Source organism: Anas acuta, chromosome 5 (genome assembly GCF_963932015.1).
Source record: "Anas acuta chromosome 5, bAnaAcu1.1, whole genome shotgun sequence".
In the NCBI taxonomy this organism is placed as follows: domain Eukaryota; kingdom Metazoa; phylum Chordata; class Aves; order Anseriformes; family Anatidae; genus Anas; species Anas acuta.
The window spans coordinates 31,703,490-31,720,203 of record NC_088983.1 but is presented as its reverse complement, the minus strand read 5'-3'; the positions used below and the strand labels follow the sequence as shown (position 1 = coordinate 31,720,203).

Below are 16,714 nucleotides of genomic sequence, written 5' to 3'. Positions count from 1 at the left end.
CTCAAGCTTCAGTCCTTAGTTTACAAAAACAAACAAAACTTAGTCCTTTTTTAAATTAGAATAGTTGAGTTGGAATGGACTTACTGACTCTCAAAACCTTTGGTGAGTTGTTGAGAAAGGTTCATCTGTTACATTGCGTAACTCCTTCAGTACTCTGGGGTGAATCCCATCAGGCCTGTGGACTGCTGGCCATTCAGCTGACACAACTGGTCCCTCGTAATTTCAGTGGCCGCAGAGGAAATGTCACTACTCCCCCAGTCAAGGTCTTCCAGCTCAAAGAACTGGGCAGCCCAAGGTCCATCATTAATAGTGAAAACTGAGCCAAAAAGGCATTAAGTGCCTCTGCCTTTTCCTCATCCCTGCTTGTAAGGTGACCATCTTTGCCAAGTATCAGTCCAATGTCTTCCTTAGGTTTCCTCTTGCTGTTGACATACTTATTAAAAAGCCTTTTCTGATGTCGATGTGCCCCTTGTGCCTCACAGCAGGCAGCTGTTTACAGGACTGTTCTTCATCTGCTTTGCAAATGTTCTGTAGTGGTTGAAAATCCTGCACACCAGCTCTGTTTTCTTTCTGTGCAACAGGGATTTGCTGCTCAGCCTTTGCAGCAGGACCTGAAACCATTTGGGTCCAGGGAGGCTGCAGCTGAGGGCAGCAGGGGAGGAATCAGAGGGTTTGCAGTTGTTCCTGCCCGTGTGTATTTAGGAACCAGCGCTTGCTTTTGTAAGGCTGTCTGTGCATGAAGAAGAGATGAAAGAATGCTTCGTAACTGCCAGGTTAGTTCTTCAGCGTGATTATGATTTTTTTTTTTTTTTTTTAGCAGTCATGATTAAAGTTACAGATTCTCCCAGGGGTGTACAGTGTTTATGTGAAACTGACCCACTGAAAATGGTGGATAGCTTTGTCATGAGATCATGACAGATCATGGCATAGCTTCAGCACATCACAGCTGGAGCCTTCAGGCCAATTGTATCGCCCTTTTTTGATTTTGTTTTGTTTTGAGTAACAGGAAGAAAGAGCAACACCACCAAACAAACAAACCCACCACCCTCAATCTTCTACATGAAAATGCAGACCTCTGATCTCTTTCTAGCTGGTAAGGCTCTCAAGCTTTACATGTGAAAGAAAAGGGAGTTTTGCTTGTTTTTTAATGGAACGCTTGTACTATTTTTGTATTCAAATATCCTGCTTAAAACCCTGATGAGCCCTGATTTCAAAAGTGCCAGTGCAGGCAGGGGCTGCGCTCACCACAGGCCACTTCTGGGTAAGTAGCAGGGTACGATCTAAAAACAACATGTCTAAAACAACACATTCCCTTCGTTTTCACTGTGAAACCGTGTGCCACGAGGCTTCTAGTGCTCTGCAAAGTGGGAACAACCCCTCTGCTTTTACTGATGCTGCACATTCAAATGAACCCACTGCTGGGATCCTGACTGTGAGGCGGATCGTGCCGATATATTTGAATTGCACATTTGGATAAACAAGTCTGTTCATCTGGCTGGGAATTTGTTCAAGCCTTTTTTTTAGGAAGCTGCTAGGACACCAAACACAAATCTCTGATCCCATCCTGACTTCAGTAGCATTCCTAGAGCTAGTCTGATTTACAGCAGCTGAGCATTAGGTCCAAACACTTCTAATTATATATATAATCAGCCATACGACAGCTTTTTGAGGCTCTAGCTTTTCCTCAGAAACAGCTTTTAGAGCATAGAAGTTACCAGTGTTGTATTAGTAAAACGTAGCTGTATGCTTAAATGCTTTTGTTCTCTTCTCTATGATTTTCTGCATTTGAGTGTTGACTAACACTGTGGTGGCGTAAAATGTTTTGCATTTTATTGCGCTTGTTTAGAGCTTGTTTTAATCTGGGACTGTGCATAGAATGGTTGCTGTGGCAATAGGTGGGTCACTCTGGGCCACCTGGATGTGACTTTAATCCCCACAGCCAAGTTTGGAACCAGTGGCAATGAATTTCATGCCCTGTTGCAGGGAAGATGCTCCACAACACCTGTGACATGCAAAGTATGTCTCCTAGGGCATGTTTGGGAAGGAGTGGGAGGTAAGTGCAGTGTCCTGATAACTGCCTCTCCCTGGGACAGCATTTACAGGGAAGAAAGGCACTCTTGTAAAGTTAAAAAGAAAGAAAAAAGGAGCAGGGGCAGATAAAAAGCAGGTGAAAGAGTGATAATGGGGGGAAGAGAATGTATTCGAAGACTTAGGGCATGTGTGAATTTTACAGAAAAACCCTCAGCTGGCATCAGCAAAAGAATACGAACTCTTTTTATTATTAAATAATTAATACTGTACTGATTGACAGCTCTTCCAGTGGCTTGATTTGGCCTTCCTGAACAGTACCAGGGGCTAGGCCCCAGTTGCAGGCACATTAACAGCATTCATCTCCCGATTAGAACAGGTTTCATCCAAAGACTAAATGCTACAAGTCTGCAGCAGCTGAAAGATCATGACTAAGACAAAAATATCTGTGGAGGAGCTGTGAAATGAGTTGGTAGATGCTCAGCCCTGTGGGGGCAGCTGGGAAACTCACTCCAGAATTAAGTGATTCTGACCAGCTGCTGTAAGGCCTGACTTTCATGGCACTTTCAACTCTGGCTCTGTGAAGTCCCTTGAGGGTCTCCAAGGATGGATGGCTCAGAAAGAGGGAGATGCTAACCATAAACTGCAGCTGGGTATCTTGTCTGGCATGCTGGTGTGAGCTCAGGAGCTCCCAGTGACTTACTGGTGAAAGTCTCATGGCTGGACATGGTGAAATAGCATGCTGACACGGCGACAGAGCCACAGAAGAGGAAAGTGTCTCCTAGTGGGTGCTGAAATGAGGTAAGGCGAAGAGATAACAATGTTCACTGGCTATATAAACTGTTCTGAAATCTCAAGTAGAAAAGCCTTCACGTGCAGGACCAGTTTGCAGCTTGGTATTTGGGCTTCGCTCCCTTCAGCTTCCCTTCTTTCGTGGTGAAGGCCTTGCTGGTCTGCTTGCAGGCATGCTGGACTGAGCTGTGAGCATACCTCTCCTCCCGGAGTGCCAGTCCCAGGTAGACTTGCTGCTGCAGAGCTGGATGGCCTCTCCCACAGCTCCCTGCCATCATACTGTTCTCTGCCCATGCTGGGCACAAAGTCTCCTCTTCAAGGTGAACGTTGCTCTCCAGCAGCAGGGAGCCAGCTGTCCTATTTGTCTTTTGCATCCAGCTAAAAATAGAAAGACCACACAGTGTTTGCTGGGGTGTTTCATACCTCCCCTCCCCTGCTATTTCAGTCCGTGATGCTTGCTAACACCAAAATCCCAGAGCGAGGAGGCTTTTTTTTTTTTCATGCTTTACCACATTTGCACCAGCTTTATCCCTCTGAGATGCAGAACAGCACAAACATTACATCAAAGACCGGTTGCTCATACAAATGCAACATGTCTTACAATGAGAAATCAAAAACCCAACCAATAATTCCTAATTAAACCTAAAACTTCTTATTCATTCCTATCCAACAATCCGATGAAAGTTAGAACAACCTTAACATTCAACTTGGAACACTGAAGCCACATTTTCTCTTGGGTCAGGTTAAATTGTGTGCAAACATTAACATACAGACTCTTAAAAATACAACTGGCTTCTCACTGCAGCAAGTTGTCAGAGCCCTGCTGCGGAGGATGGAGCTGTGCGCATGGTCACAAGCAGAAGAATTGGCCTGGCCCACAAGTTAAAATTTTGGCTTAAATTAAAAAGAAAAAAAGTTTAGAGCATTTCATGCCGCATGTGGAAAAATCTTCCCAGTGGATCTAAAGTAATATAATAATTAACATTAGCATTAAATTTAAAGCAATTAAGAACTTGCTTGCTGACAGTTTCTCACTTCTGAAGATATCAAAAGAGTACAGATGTAAGAAGAATGGCATGGTGAAATAATCAGGTGAAAAAAAGAGGTGCCAAGTCTTTCATTAGCAACTCAGCGCTGCTGTTGCTGCGTGCTGCTTGGTGGCTGCAGCATACCTGCCACTGCAGCACCTCAGCTGGTGTCAGCTGTGGCACAGTGAGAGACAACTTTCACTTGTAGCATTACCTGTTTCTCACAAATGACCAGAAAAGCCACTAGAAATGAAACCAAGGCACCAAGGCAGGCATTGCGTCTGCCTTCATTGTGAAATACCACTTGGGTTTGCTGTTTTTCTTTTTTGTAACCCTTCTGCACGTTTCTGTGGTCCTTCTCTGAATGCAGACTGCAAGCGTGGCAATGTCTGGGGTACAAGCCTCTAATCCCAGCAAGCACCAGCTGCTCCCCCCGAGATAACTCCAGCATGAGGAATGAAGAGGCTAAGGGAGGGAGACGGAGCTCTGAGCCCCTTCCCACCTTTTCTTTTTCCTTCTGAATTAGTGCTTGCATTTCTTCGTTCCAGCCCAGCAGCTCCACCAGCTTCTCAACCCCGCCGACCACGTCCCCCAGCTGGGCTACGTCGTTGTAGCGCTGCTGCCAGGCAAACGGTCCTACGAGATCACGGTTGATGAGGACGCGGGGAACGGAGCTGCGAACAGCTCCTGCCAGGCTGGCAAAGGGCTCCACCTGAAGGAAGGCAACCCAGAGGAGCAGAGAGACACCGTCACCTGGCTGAGGGGCACTGAAGGCATGAACTCACTCACTGCACACCAGGACTTCGTTAGTGCTTATCAGATTCTCCCACTGTGGGCTAAGCTACCCCAGATTTGAGCAAATCACAGATGTCACCAGTTATCTGGTGGCCTGTCTTCGGGTAGACACAAAAAACGCTTCTTCCTCATTAGGTGCCCACCTTTACCAGGAGCACACAATGTTTTTCGACTTCACAGAGCACATGCACCCTATTTCTCACCTTGCCACCTCACATTTTACCTTGAAACCCAGTTTCTTGCCTTCTCTAAGCCCCCTCTGTCCTCCAAAGGCCCTCAGCCCTGTTGGTGTGCCTTTTCATTCTTGTGAGATCAGGTGTTCCCTAGTCCCAGACCTCCAGGGATGTCCCGATGACAAAAAGCAGGTCTGCCATGGGGAAGTCTGTCACGTGCAGGAAGAAGCGCTGCGGGAGCTCCTCGCCAAAGAACACGATGTCAGGCTTGACAATTCCAGTGCACACACGGCAGTGAGGGATCTTGTCTGCCATGACGTCCCCCTGAAGTAAAAGCACCCAACACCACTTGTTACGGGGCAGCACGTACCTGCACGAGCAGGGTCACAACCACGTCGTAGCCTTGCTGCAACATCCAGCCCCTCCGTTTCCTTTCATCAAGCCTAATCCCCTCCAACAAGCCCTGCTGGCCCTGAGGGCAAAGTAATGGGCCTGCAATAGGTTCTTTTTGCATTGGTTTGTGTCAATGCCCAGCTGTGACCACTCACCCTGAAGTCCTCTCCCGGGAATTTCCTTCGACAGACCGTGCAAGTGGCAGTGGCGAAGGTGCCGTGGGCTTCCACCAGTCTGTCAGGAGGGATCCCAGCAGCTGGAACACAGCACGTGGGGACGGATCAGCTCAGCATGAGGTGACTGACCCAGAAACTCCTTGTTCACTAGGCATTTACCCATTCCTACTCCTTACCCTCTTCCTGGTATTTTGCCATTGAGAGTTGAGGAAGACAAAACTCACCTCTCTCCAGCCCGTCAATGTTCTGGGTGTAGAGCCGCAGAAGGAGCCCTTTGTCATGCAGGAGCCTCAGGAAATAGTGGGCATAGTTGGGTCTGTAATTTCCAGGGTACAGCTCCTTGGCCAAAGTGAAAAAGGGCTTGGGGTTGACAAAGAAATAGGTCAGTTCGAAGATGGCTTCTGGATAAGGGATGTCATACTGCTCAAGGTTACTGTAGAGGCCGCTCCCTGGGGACCTGCAAAGAGAGGAAAGCAGGACTGGTGGTCAGACTGCAGGAAGAGAACCAGATCCAGACACAACAGAGCACACAAACAGGTCCTTGCGGTCTCTCTTGCTGCTTTGCATCATCCATTCAGAGCAGAGCTGCATCAGGAGAGCACCTGAAACCACCTCTGCACAGGACAACGCGCCACCCCACCTTCTGGCTGCAGAGGTGTGCTGACAGTCAGAGTTGGAAGGGCCAAGGTGGTGCAATCAATGCAGCCACAGACCCAAGCAGCAAGCACGACTATCATCCTGAAGATCTGGGCCAAAACATGACCCAGAGTAGTGCCAGCCTGCCACTAGCGGACAGAGAATAAGCAGGGAAGAAAAATCCTGTGATTAGCCTAGCCTGGCACAGACAAATAAAATGTAGCAGGCACCACCATTACCTACACCTGATCCTGGCAGTCCCAGCACTGAAAAAGGATAAAGAAATGAAGGCATTACCTAAAATCTGGAATACCACTGGGGGTGCTAATCCCAGCACCAGCCATCACCACTATTCGGCGACACTCCTTGTTCCGAATTAGCTTTGCCACGTCCTGCAGGGTGAGTGGCTTCTTCCCACCATCATCTCCCCATCTGCCCAATCCTAAAATGGCTCTGGTGGCAGCAGACAGCGAGAAGGGCCTGGTCCCTTGGATCCTGCTTGGAACAGAGAGAAAGCACAGCAGGTAGCATGCTGTCAGAGACTTCAGCTGAAAGAACTGCTCAGGGGGAGAAAAACACCCCAAGAAATTGCAGAAAGCTCTTCAATCTGCAGGACTGTGAGCTGGCACTTAATCAAGGAGGAGAAAGCTTAAGCAGTAGTCTAATACCATAGGAAAAGGTGCTTTGCATTACACTTTCTTACAAAGATCTAAAAATGCCAAATCAAAACGCACCATATTCCCCTGAGAGTTTTTGTTTGTTTGTTTTGCACAGGGAGTGGACACAGGACTGTGAGAACAGCATTCAGGGAACTGCAAGTCTCATAATCTACTTGCAATGCTTCTGGGATAATGAAGACTCTTCTCTACGGCCTTGGTTTCAAGAAGTTTCTAACAAGGTGGTGTGGTCACTCTGGGACAACACTGCCCGGGTTAGCACAGACATTTCACCAGTTCTCTATTTCCCTGGGGGCTCTGCCCTGGGAGAGCTCCACGTATAAATGGAAAATGACTAAAGGAATTGCAGGTCAGCAGTACATGCAGATGGGGCTGAGAACAGTCATTATCATCTCAAGGAACAGTTTCTCCCCGGACAATTAGTGCTTGCTAGTGCAGGACATTAAGAGCAGTCCAGGGAAGGCGTGGGAACGTGAAGAGCCAAGAGGGAGCTGCTGGATCCTGGCAATCTGCAGATAACAATTATCGAGTTCTAACATCGCCCTCAGCGTGGCTGACAAGGACGTGGCTCTGCCTTGCCAGGCCAGATTCCCAGAGAGCTAAATTCATAACCTGGCAAACGCTGCCATTTTTCAGCTAAACCTCCCTACTCCGAGGAGTAGGGCTCCTCGAGCTCCCAGGCTGGCACACACCAGCTCAGGCTCACAGACACGGAGACCGTGTGCCCGTTTAGACAGGAGGAGCTCCGTAGTTTCAACCTAGGAGTGTGAGCCCCTTCCCACGGGGGTCCTGCTCCCATATGGGTGCAGAGACCTGGCAGGACCAGGCAGCAGCCCCATATGCGGGGTGCCTGCTCCCCGCAGCCCCGCAGCCCACCTCCACGCTCCGCAGCCCATCCCGCAGCAGGACAAGAGCTGAGCCAGGCCCCGGCGGCCGCCTCCATCCTTTGGGCCACGCTCCCAGAGGCTCCTCCATGCTGCAAGAAAGCACAGAGCCGCTGAGGGGGCGGCTCGGGGGGGGTGCCCACAGCCTGCCCCAGCGCCCAGCCTTGCCCCTCACCCCCTGCTTCTCCCCCCGGCGCCCCTCGCGGCTCCGAGCCCTCGCCCACCCCCCGCTGCCCTCTCCCTTCCCCCAAGCCCTCTCCCCCCCATCCCGGCCCCCACCCGCCGCCAGGAGGCCGCCGGCCGCCACGGCCCCGCGCCGGGCGCCCCGCTCCATGGCTCCGCGGCCCGCTTTGGGGCCGGGCCGGGCTTTTTTGGGGCTGGTTTATTTTTTTTTATTTTTTTTTTTTCCGAGGGGGAGGCGTTGCCATAGCTGCGGGGGGGACCCAGCGTGCCCCGCGCGGGGCCGGAAAGGAGGGATTTGGGGGGTGTGTGTGTCTTTTTAGGATTATTATTATTATTATTTTATTTTATTTTATTTTGGCGTGTTTTTATTTTTTTTTCTGATTTATTTTTTTATGAGAGGGGAGGAAAAAAAAATAAATCGTTGCCACGGCCAGCGTGCCCCGCGCGGGGCCGGAGAGGAGTGCTTTCACTGTTTGTTTACTTATTTACTTATTTACTTATTTACTTATTTATTTGTTGTTAATGATTTTATTAAAAAAAGGAGGTGGGAGCCCGGCGTTGCCATGGCTACAGGGAGGTGGGGGGGCCCAGCGTGCCCCGCGTGGGGCCGGAAGTGAGCGCATTGCCGCGCGCCCGTTGTTTTGGCCTGGGCCCGGGGGCGTTGCCATGGTTACCGGGGTTACCCAGCGCGCCTCGCGCGGGGCCGGAAGTGAGTGCGCACTTCCGGCGGGGTGCTGCCCCCCTCGGTGTCGGTGTCGCTGCGCGGGGCCGGGTCCGGAGCGGGATCGGGATCGGGGTTGGGATTGGGATCGGGATCCGGATCGGGGCCGCCGCCGCCATGAAGGACGTGCCGGGCTTCCTGCAGCAGAGCCAGAGCTCGGGGCCGGGGCAGGCCGCCGTGTGGCACCGCCTGGAGGAGCTCTACAACAAGAAGTGAGGCGCGGGGGGGCCGCGAGGGGGTGCGGGGGGGTGGGGGTGGGGGTGTGTGGAATGTCGGGGCTGGGGGCTGAACAGGGACATGGGGCCGGTGCAGAGCGCGGGGCGCTGAGCGGCTCTGTGGTTTTTGTACAGGCTGTGGCACCAGCTGACGCTGCAGGTCTTGGACTTCGTGCAGGACCCGTGCTTCGCCCAGGGAGATGGGCTCATCAAGGTGAGGCGCGGGGATCCCCCTCCCCGGGGGTTACTGCTGCCAGGGACGGATCAACAGGGGCTGTACTGTACTCACTGCAAGCACTCTGGGACTGAATTCCCTCTGGGTGAATTCAGTTTGGGGAGGGGATTATGAGGCGTGCAGGCTTTAGTTAATGTGTTAAAAACCTGCTGAGATTAAATGTGTTAGCGTGAGGAGCTTCAATCCAATGCTGGCTTAATTCCGGGCACTTGAGATTGTTTTGGGGTGCAGAGGGAGTCTCTTTCCTTTCACAACAAAAGGGTTATGATCCCAAACACAGGGTGGATTGTCATGCTCACAGTTGCTTCAAATCATTCAGTATTTTGTTTCACCCATGCTCTGGGAAGCCTTTCTGTGTCTGGAGATAACTTCTTGCATGAGTAGTATGTTTTCCCTCTTTGTGTTTTTCCGTCCAAATCCCACTTTGTACTTCTTTCTGCGATAAAGAGCTGTTAGTTTCTAGGTGTAGAACAGACAAAATTATCCAAAATAAAAAACCTGGGGCTTCTGAATTTTGCGTGCCGTAGGCATTCCTCTGCTGGATGCCTACTGCTTTGTTGAAGGGATGAATAGGAATGCAAGGAAAACTGAATATCTTAGGTAAAACAAAATATAACTTTGCCCTGACTGCCAATGTCTTTGTACCCACAGCTTTATGAGAACTTCATCAGCGAGTTTGAACACAGGTGAGTTTATTTGCCTGGAGATTTTTGGGTAATGTGCCGCCGGCTATGACTCCTGTGGCAGTGACTTTTCTGTTGTTGCAGGGTGAATCCCTTGTCCCTTGTAGAGATCATCCTTCATGTAGTGAGGCAGATGACAGGTAGGTGACCTTACCCGCTGCCTACAGCGTTTTTAAAAAGGGATGACTGAAATGTAACTAGTTAATAGGAATGGCCAAATATCCAAAGCTTAGCTGTTGTGTTTTGGTTATGCTGAAAAGGGAAGCACCAACAGGAAGAGCTGAAAGAATCGCTGCTGTATGAGAGCTGTTTTGTTAGAGAGTTAGCTGCTGCGCCACTGTCTGTAGGCCAGGCTTTCTGCATCTCTGGGAGGTGGAGCAATACACTAGGAAAAATACTCCAGTCTTCTTGAACTCTGTTAAAAGATTTCTTTCAAGGCTGAGATTTATTTTGGCTGGAATTCCTGATATTGCTGCTTTTTTTTCTCCACTCCAGATCCTACGGTGGCCCTTACTTTTTTGGAGAAGACTCGAGAAAAGGTAATTTAGAGGTTGCACTTTCTGGTGATTTGCTTTCAGGAGTTGTTTTGCTTGTGAGCACATCATATAGCTGAAGAGGCAGACTGTGTGTGTTGAGACCTGCACTGGAGAACACTTACTCTCTGTGGTGAATGATCCTGTATTTTAAGGCAGGAGCCTGTTAACAAACGGAATGCAACTACCTTGAGGTTTCAGGAGCCTGCCAGGCTGGGGTGGTGACATTCTCTAACTGTCTCTGTGTAACTGCAGGTAAAAAGCAGTGATGAAGCTGTCATTCTGTGTAAAACGGCCATTGGGGCCCTGAAGCTGAACATCGGAGACCTGCAGGTCACAAAGGTGAGAAGAGGAGAGCTCTTCATGTATTTTGGTTCCCAACTCAGAGCCTTTTGGAATCAGCAGTGTTTAGGGTGCTTGGTGATGTTCAGCTAACAAGGATTGAGGCGCAGTACTTGGTTTCCTGCCTTGTTTTCTGTCATCCTCTGGGCTTTGGCAGTGGCCTCATCTGCTTTACTGCTGAATGGGTGCTACTTCTGGAACAAGCAGGAGTGCAAACCCTTTCCCAGTAAACCGGGAGGTGGACGTGTGTGAGCTGTGCCCTTACCTGTAACAAACAGACTGCCTGCTCTCCTCCAGGAGACCATCGAGGAGGTTGAGGAGATGCTGAACAATCTCCCCGGGGTGACTTCAGTTCACAGCCGCTTCTACGACCTCTCCAGCAAGTACTACCAGACGATTGGGAACCACGCCTCCTACTACAAGGATGCTCTGCGCTTCCTGGGATGCATCGATGTTAAAGATCTGCCAGGTAACTCCGTCGCCAAGCACACAAAGCCCCAACTTCCATTCTCTTTTACTATTTTAAGTAAATGCGCTGGCAGAGAAGAAGTTTTCTCAATGTTATTGTGAATCTGTCATTGTTGGGTCAGGATCTAGGGGGAAGGGGAACACCAAAAGAATGCCTGAGTAAGATTCGACACAAGTGTATTGAAGGGGTGGGGGCAGGGGATAGTGCTTCTCCTGGAAGGGATAGTTTTTTTGTAGTTCCCCAAAATCTTCAAAATAGGTTTAAAAAATAGCTAGTTTGTGCCACTACTGTTGAACTTCAGAAGCCTGCAGTGACAGTCATGGGAGTAGATGAGGAGGAGGAAGGCTGGAGATGATTTAATACAGACACAGAGAGGAGGGTGAGGGAAGGGGCGATGGGTCTTAGGCTGCTGCTTCATCCTGAGTTTTATTTTTGTTGTTTTGAGTGTGGTTTGTATTTTTTTTCCTGCAGTGTCAGAGCAGCAGGAGAGAGCCTTTACCCTGGGGCTGGCAGGGCTCCTGGGAGAAGGTGTTTATAACTTTGGGGAGCTGGTAAGTTGCTGCTGCTGTGTTTCAGCTCCTAAGTACCACAAGTTGATTTTACCCTTTTAACACAGTCTTGTCTGCGTTCTACAGCTCATGCACCCTGTTCTGGAGTCCCTGAGGAACACTGACAGGCAGTGGCTAATTGATACACTTTATGCCTTCAACAGTGGTAATGTGGAGACGTTTCAGGCTTTGAAGTCAGCATGGGGGCAGCAGGTGAGTGAACGAGTTACGTTGCTTAAGGCTAGGCTTGGTTTACAGAGTTTGCTTAGGAGATCCTTTAACTTGAGTTAAATTTCCTGAATCTTCGCATGGGTGTAATTTTAATCATAGCATAGCGATGCTTCTTCCATAGAAGCACAGAATCATTCAGGTTGGAAAGCCCTTCAAGACCATCTGGTCCAACCACCCCCTACCACCAATTTCCCCACTAACCCATATCCCCAAGCACCACGTCCAACCTTTCCTTGAACACCCCCAGGGATGGTGACTCCACCACCTCCCTGGGCAACGCGTCCCAGTGCCTGACTGCTCTTTCTGAGCAGAAATGTCTCCTCATTTCCAGCCTGAACCTCCCCTGGTGCAACTTGAGGCCACTCCCTCTAGCTCTATCACTAATTATCAGTGAGAAGTGGCTGACCCCCAGCTCCCCCCATCTTCCTTTCAGGTAGCTGTAGAGAGCAATGAGGTCTCCGTGAGCCTCCTCTTCTCCAGACCAAACACCCCCAGTTCCCTCAGCCACTCTTTATAGGGCTTGCGTTCAGTTTAGTTTTTAGGAAGCCCCGTGTGGAGCCAGGAGTTTGACTCAGTGATCCTCGTGGGTCGCTTCCAACTCCGGATTTTCTGATTCCATGATTATGGACATAGCAGTACTTTGCAGGTTGACCTGGCTGCTTCTACCAGGTTGTGGCCGTGTAGTAGCAGGCTGCCCATTTTTTGAAGCCCTGCATTTAAGCATGCAGACTTGTTTTATGGACTCACTGCCAAGCAGTAGGTGGATTGTAACAGTGTCTTTCCCTTGTAAATGAGGATAACAGGTTGCCAAGTGGCTTCCGTCAGTGTATGGTGTGCTCCCAGGGGTGGGGGGGAAATAAGTACTAATGAACGTGTTTCATTTTATCCTCTCACAGCCAGATCTGGCCGCAAATGAAGCACTTCTGCTGCAGAAGATTCAACTTTTATGTCTTATGGAGGTGAGCTGCTGAGCTGACAGCTGTTACGTGTTACATGTAGGAAATAGAAGGCACTGCTTTAACTGCCTTTTGATGGGGGTAGCACTGTTAAGCGGCGTGTTGTCTGCTGAATTTACTTGTTTTACGGATCCTCGGGGTTATAACTAGCTGTTGACTGCAAGTTTCACCTCTAGGTGGTGCCAAAAAGCAAGTACTGCTAGGAAAAGTCTTCAGCTACTACTTGTTCACAGTGTAAAGGGTGTGCTCTCTTTGAGGAAGGATGTGGAGGTGGGGAAGAAAGGTATCTGCAAAAACTGCTCAAGCGTAACAGTTCTAGTATAACAAAGACTTCTGAAAACACAGTTAACATTTTAATTTAAGGAGGCCTGAAAATCCTTTCCCTGAGAGGCAACCCTATATATTAAAAACAGTTTTTTTCCTGTCACTCGAAGGCTTTGGCTCTATTGTTACCAAATAACACTGATGTATAATCCTCCATGGCTCTGGATCTGTTCTCAAAAACTTAAATATCGAGTATCTGAAGGATAATGTGTATTTATGTATTTGTGCACAGGTGTGTGCAGATATATTCCTCTTCTCGTGTTTTACTGTGAATTAGTCTTACGTCCTCTAGGCGTTGTGTTATGCCAGGAATTTGGTGGGCACTGAGACACTTCAGCACAGATTGATCTGCTTTATTTGGAACTTTTGTTGTCTAAGAAATGCTTGGAGGTTTGAGGTGTGTGTGGAGGAGTGAGGGGTGCTGCTCCTTTCTGCTGATGTAAAGCTGTTTTTATTTGAAGTATTTTAATTAAATGTAAGGAATGTAGTTGGCACTGCACGTTGAGCGCTCAGCAGGGGGATGCAGTGAAAGTTGTGCAACCTGTGTGTGGAGGGGAAATAAAACTATGCGGCTTTATTTTTTGTTCTGTTTCCTTGAATTCAGATGACTTTCACCCGACCAGCCAATCACAGGCAACTCACTTTTGAAGAGATTGCTAAGAGTGCCAAAGTGACTGTGAATGAGGTGAGTTCAGGTCTGATGCTTTTTGATATCTGAGTTTTGAAGCTCTAAAAGCTTCTGGATAGGTCTATTCCCACAGCTGAGCTCTAAGTATAAATGTTCTCCCCTGTTCTTGTGCATTTGGAGAACTCTGTTCTTGCGAGGAATTGTTCCTGTTCTTGGTAAGTGAATTTGGCAGATTCTTCGTCATCCAGTGAGGGGAGATTCCACCGTGTCACTGATGTTTAATTTTTTTCATAGTGAAGATTTTATTCCTGTAATCCAGGTGGAATTCCTTTGAAGCAACTTCTGCCTGTTGGCCCTTGTCTTTTCATGTGTCCTTATAAGAATGCTACCTCCACGTTCTGTGTTACTGCCTTTTAAGTTTTGGGAGCCAGTGATGAGATTTCCCCAAGCCTTCTCTTACCGAAGCTGAGCAAATCCAGTTTCTTCCTATGTCAGGTTCCCCACCTCCTAATATTGGTGGCTCTTTGCTGTACTCTCTCCAGTTTTGCACTGCCTGACTCAAACTAGAAAGGGGGTGGTGCACAGCAGACCCCAGTGTTTCAGGTATGTTTGAGGAAGTGTGAGGTCGCTGCCCCTGCTGCGAGTCCCCCCCTTTTCAGCAGGGTTTCTGCGGCCAGAGCTCAGCCTGTGCCATTGCTGGGAAGCTTTCTGTCTCAGATGTGGGACCTTGCACTTGTCTTCGTTGCATTCCACGCAGTTCTTGTTAGCTCATGCTGTTGAGGTCTATCTTTACGGTGACTCTTACTTCTAGCTTATTTACCGCTCCTACCAGTTTGGCTTCATCTGCAGATTTGTAATGCTGCTGATTTCAAATGCAATGAACTGGTATCAGACCCAGTATCAACGCCTGGGAAACTCTGCTTGTAACTAGCTGTCTGCAGCTCTGAATCACTAACCACTACCCCCTGAGCTCAGAGGCTTAGCAGATTCTTTCGCTCATCTTGCGGTCCCTCTGTATGCTCTGACGAGCTTGTCAACAAGAATGTGGTAAAAGGTTTTGTTGAGTTCCTTGCTAAAAGAAAGGTGCAGAGCACCTACAGCTCTTCATCCACTGAATAAGTTATTCTATTTAAAAGATGGGTGTGAGAGACTGGAAGTGGTCTTGATTGTTTTGAATGTAGAAAGAATTCCGCAGGCTAGATCGATTTAAAAATTTCATCCATCTTTGGAAAAGTGGCTGATTCTGTGTTCTTGATCTTTTTTTTTTCCTTTTTAAGGTGGAACTGCTGGTGATGAAGGCGCTGTCAGTAGGCTTGGTAAAGGGCAGTATTGATGAAGTGGATAAGAGGGTGCACATGACGTGGGTGCAGCCACGTGTGCTGGATTTACAGCAGGTAATGACCAGCTTGAGTACTATGGTTGCTCTGACTTGTTTTCTTGCGTCTGAGGTGACCAGAAACTAAAGTAACAACTGGGAAGGGTCACTAGCTGAGAGTGTCTCCTTAGTGTTTCTTGAAGCTCCTCAAGGAGCTCAGAAGTATATCAGCTTTTCCTCCATCCTTTTTATGTTGCCTTCTTTACCTTAAGTAGACGGTGCATCTTGTATCTGATTTGCAGTAGCTAGTTGCAAATCTGTCAGGTGATAAACTACTCGCAACACTTCTCAGAAACCACACAAACCACCAGGAAACAGAGAGGCGATGACAGTGTGCTACAGAAGGCTGCAGACGTTTATGCGGTTTCTTCAGACTCAGGTGCATTGAACAAAATGCTGTGTTCCCAGGTTGTAGGTGGCAGCTTTGTCTTGGGAAGAGAGCAGTTCAGGGTGGTAAAGAAGATGAATTTGAGAAGCTCAGCACCTTCGTAATAAATGTTTTGGGGGACTATATAAGGTGCCTTTACCCTTTGAGAAACACGCACGCAAAATCACTACATCCATGGAATAATAGCTGCAAACAATTCCTGTTGTGTGTTTCAGTTTAATTTACAATACCGTAGTTCTGATGTTAAGAGATGTTAAGCAGTGTCTTTTCTAGATGCAGGGGTTTATGAGAAGTTGAGATCTCAAGCGTTTGTCCTTAACAGTGAGTGTTGGTGTTCGAGCAGGAGGGAGCAGCAAAGTGACTTTCTGTGGACTTGTCTTCCAGATCAAAGGGATGAAAGATCGCCTGGAGTTCTGGTGCACAGATGTGAGGAGCATGGAGATGCTGGTGGAGCACCAAGCCCACGACATCCTGACATAGAAACCCTTGCACTACCCTGGGACAGTAACTTCTGCTGCTGCTGCTGCTAGCAGCGCTCAGACCACTGACTCTGTACTGAATTATATGGAAGGGGGGTGGGTGGGCGGGCAGAGGGGAGAGCAGCTTTCTGATGCTTGGTCGGAGGAGTAAGTGGCCTTTTGCAGTGTAACCCTTTGGTGCTTGGAGTCAAGATTTCCCTACGCGCTACCATTAGTGGCACTGACCGTGGGAGCTCCCGTCCTGCTCTCGTAAAAAAGTGGCCACGGGCTCCACAGTGGTTTATTTATCAGTTTTGCTATCAAGCTGTTGCGGGAGGATGATGCTGGTTGCATGTTACGGGGGTGGAGGTTATTTGCCTGGTAAAGGGGTAGCAGAAGCTCCTCTATTAAAGCGTGCTAGAGAGGTGCCTGATCACTGTATGTGGTATTACGTAGTGGTACTGGCCTTAGGAGGGCGTGACCTTCCCTCATATCCTCTCCCTCTGTGCCCCTGCAGCAGCCCCAAGGCAGCATTGCTGAAATCATCTTTCTCTTTTCGCCCCCCTTCTCCACAACCCCTCCTCCTCATTTGCAGTAGAGGGAGTGTTTACTCCATCAAAGGGTTTTTTCCAGGATTGCCGTTCAGTGGATTTGGTTTTATATACTTCTGGGGGTTGTTGTCTTTTATGAACACTTTGTGCTAAAGCGAGTTGCAGCAGTATTGCTGGAATAAACGTCTCTGCCTTCCCTTTTCTTGTAGTTCTGTTGTGCCTTCTTTCTGACTCACATTTGGATCTCTGCTCTGTTTACGAATGTGCTTCCTTCTAGGTTTCATGTTACAAA

General features: G+C 48.7%; 2 protein-coding genes across 4 annotated transcripts; one reads left to right on the top strand and one right to left on the bottom strand.

Moving 5' to 3' along the window:
- Nucleotides 1-2,249: 2,249 nt before the first annotated feature.
- On the bottom strand, nucleotides 2,250-8,042 carry SIRT3 (sirtuin 3). Of its 3 annotated transcripts, none has more exons than XM_068683720.1 (8): nucleotides 7,862-8,042; nucleotides 7,575-7,674; nucleotides 6,319-6,519; nucleotides 5,610-5,842; nucleotides 5,365-5,465; nucleotides 4,979-5,140; nucleotides 4,351-4,560; nucleotides 2,250-3,198 (listed from the first exon to the last, which is right to left on the bottom strand). In XM_068683720.1, exons 1-8 carry the CDS (start codon nucleotides 7,914-7,916, stop codon nucleotides 3,178-3,180), a joined length of 1,083 nt encoding a protein of 360 aa, XP_068539821.1. In that variant the 5' UTR covers nucleotides 7,917-8,042; the 3' UTR covers nucleotides 2,250-3,177. The 3 variants fall into 3 exon arrangements, with proteins under 3 accessions (XP_068539821.1, XP_068539822.1, XP_068539823.1); XM_068683721.1 differs by having other exon boundaries at nucleotides 6,319-6,516; nucleotides 7,862-8,041; XM_068683722.1 differs by lacking the exon at nucleotides 7,575-7,674 and having other exon boundaries at nucleotides 6,319-6,516; nucleotides 7,862-7,984.
- A 427-nt stretch (nucleotides 8,043-8,469) lies between these two features.
- Nucleotides 8,470-16,623, top strand: PSMD13 (proteasome 26S subunit, non-ATPase 13). Its single transcript, XM_068683719.1, has 13 exons — nucleotides 8,470-8,698; nucleotides 8,837-8,915; nucleotides 9,588-9,622; nucleotides 9,704-9,759; nucleotides 10,115-10,158; nucleotides 10,408-10,494; nucleotides 10,792-10,963; nucleotides 11,435-11,514; nucleotides 11,599-11,724; nucleotides 12,639-12,701; nucleotides 13,627-13,707; nucleotides 14,928-15,044; nucleotides 15,798-16,623. The coding sequence occupies exons 1-13, from the start codon at nucleotides 8,604-8,606 to the stop codon at nucleotides 15,891-15,893; spliced, it is 1,131 nt and encodes a 376-aa protein (XP_068539820.1). The 5' UTR covers nucleotides 8,470-8,603; the 3' UTR covers nucleotides 15,894-16,623.
- Nucleotides 16,624-16,714: the final 91 nt, after the last annotated feature.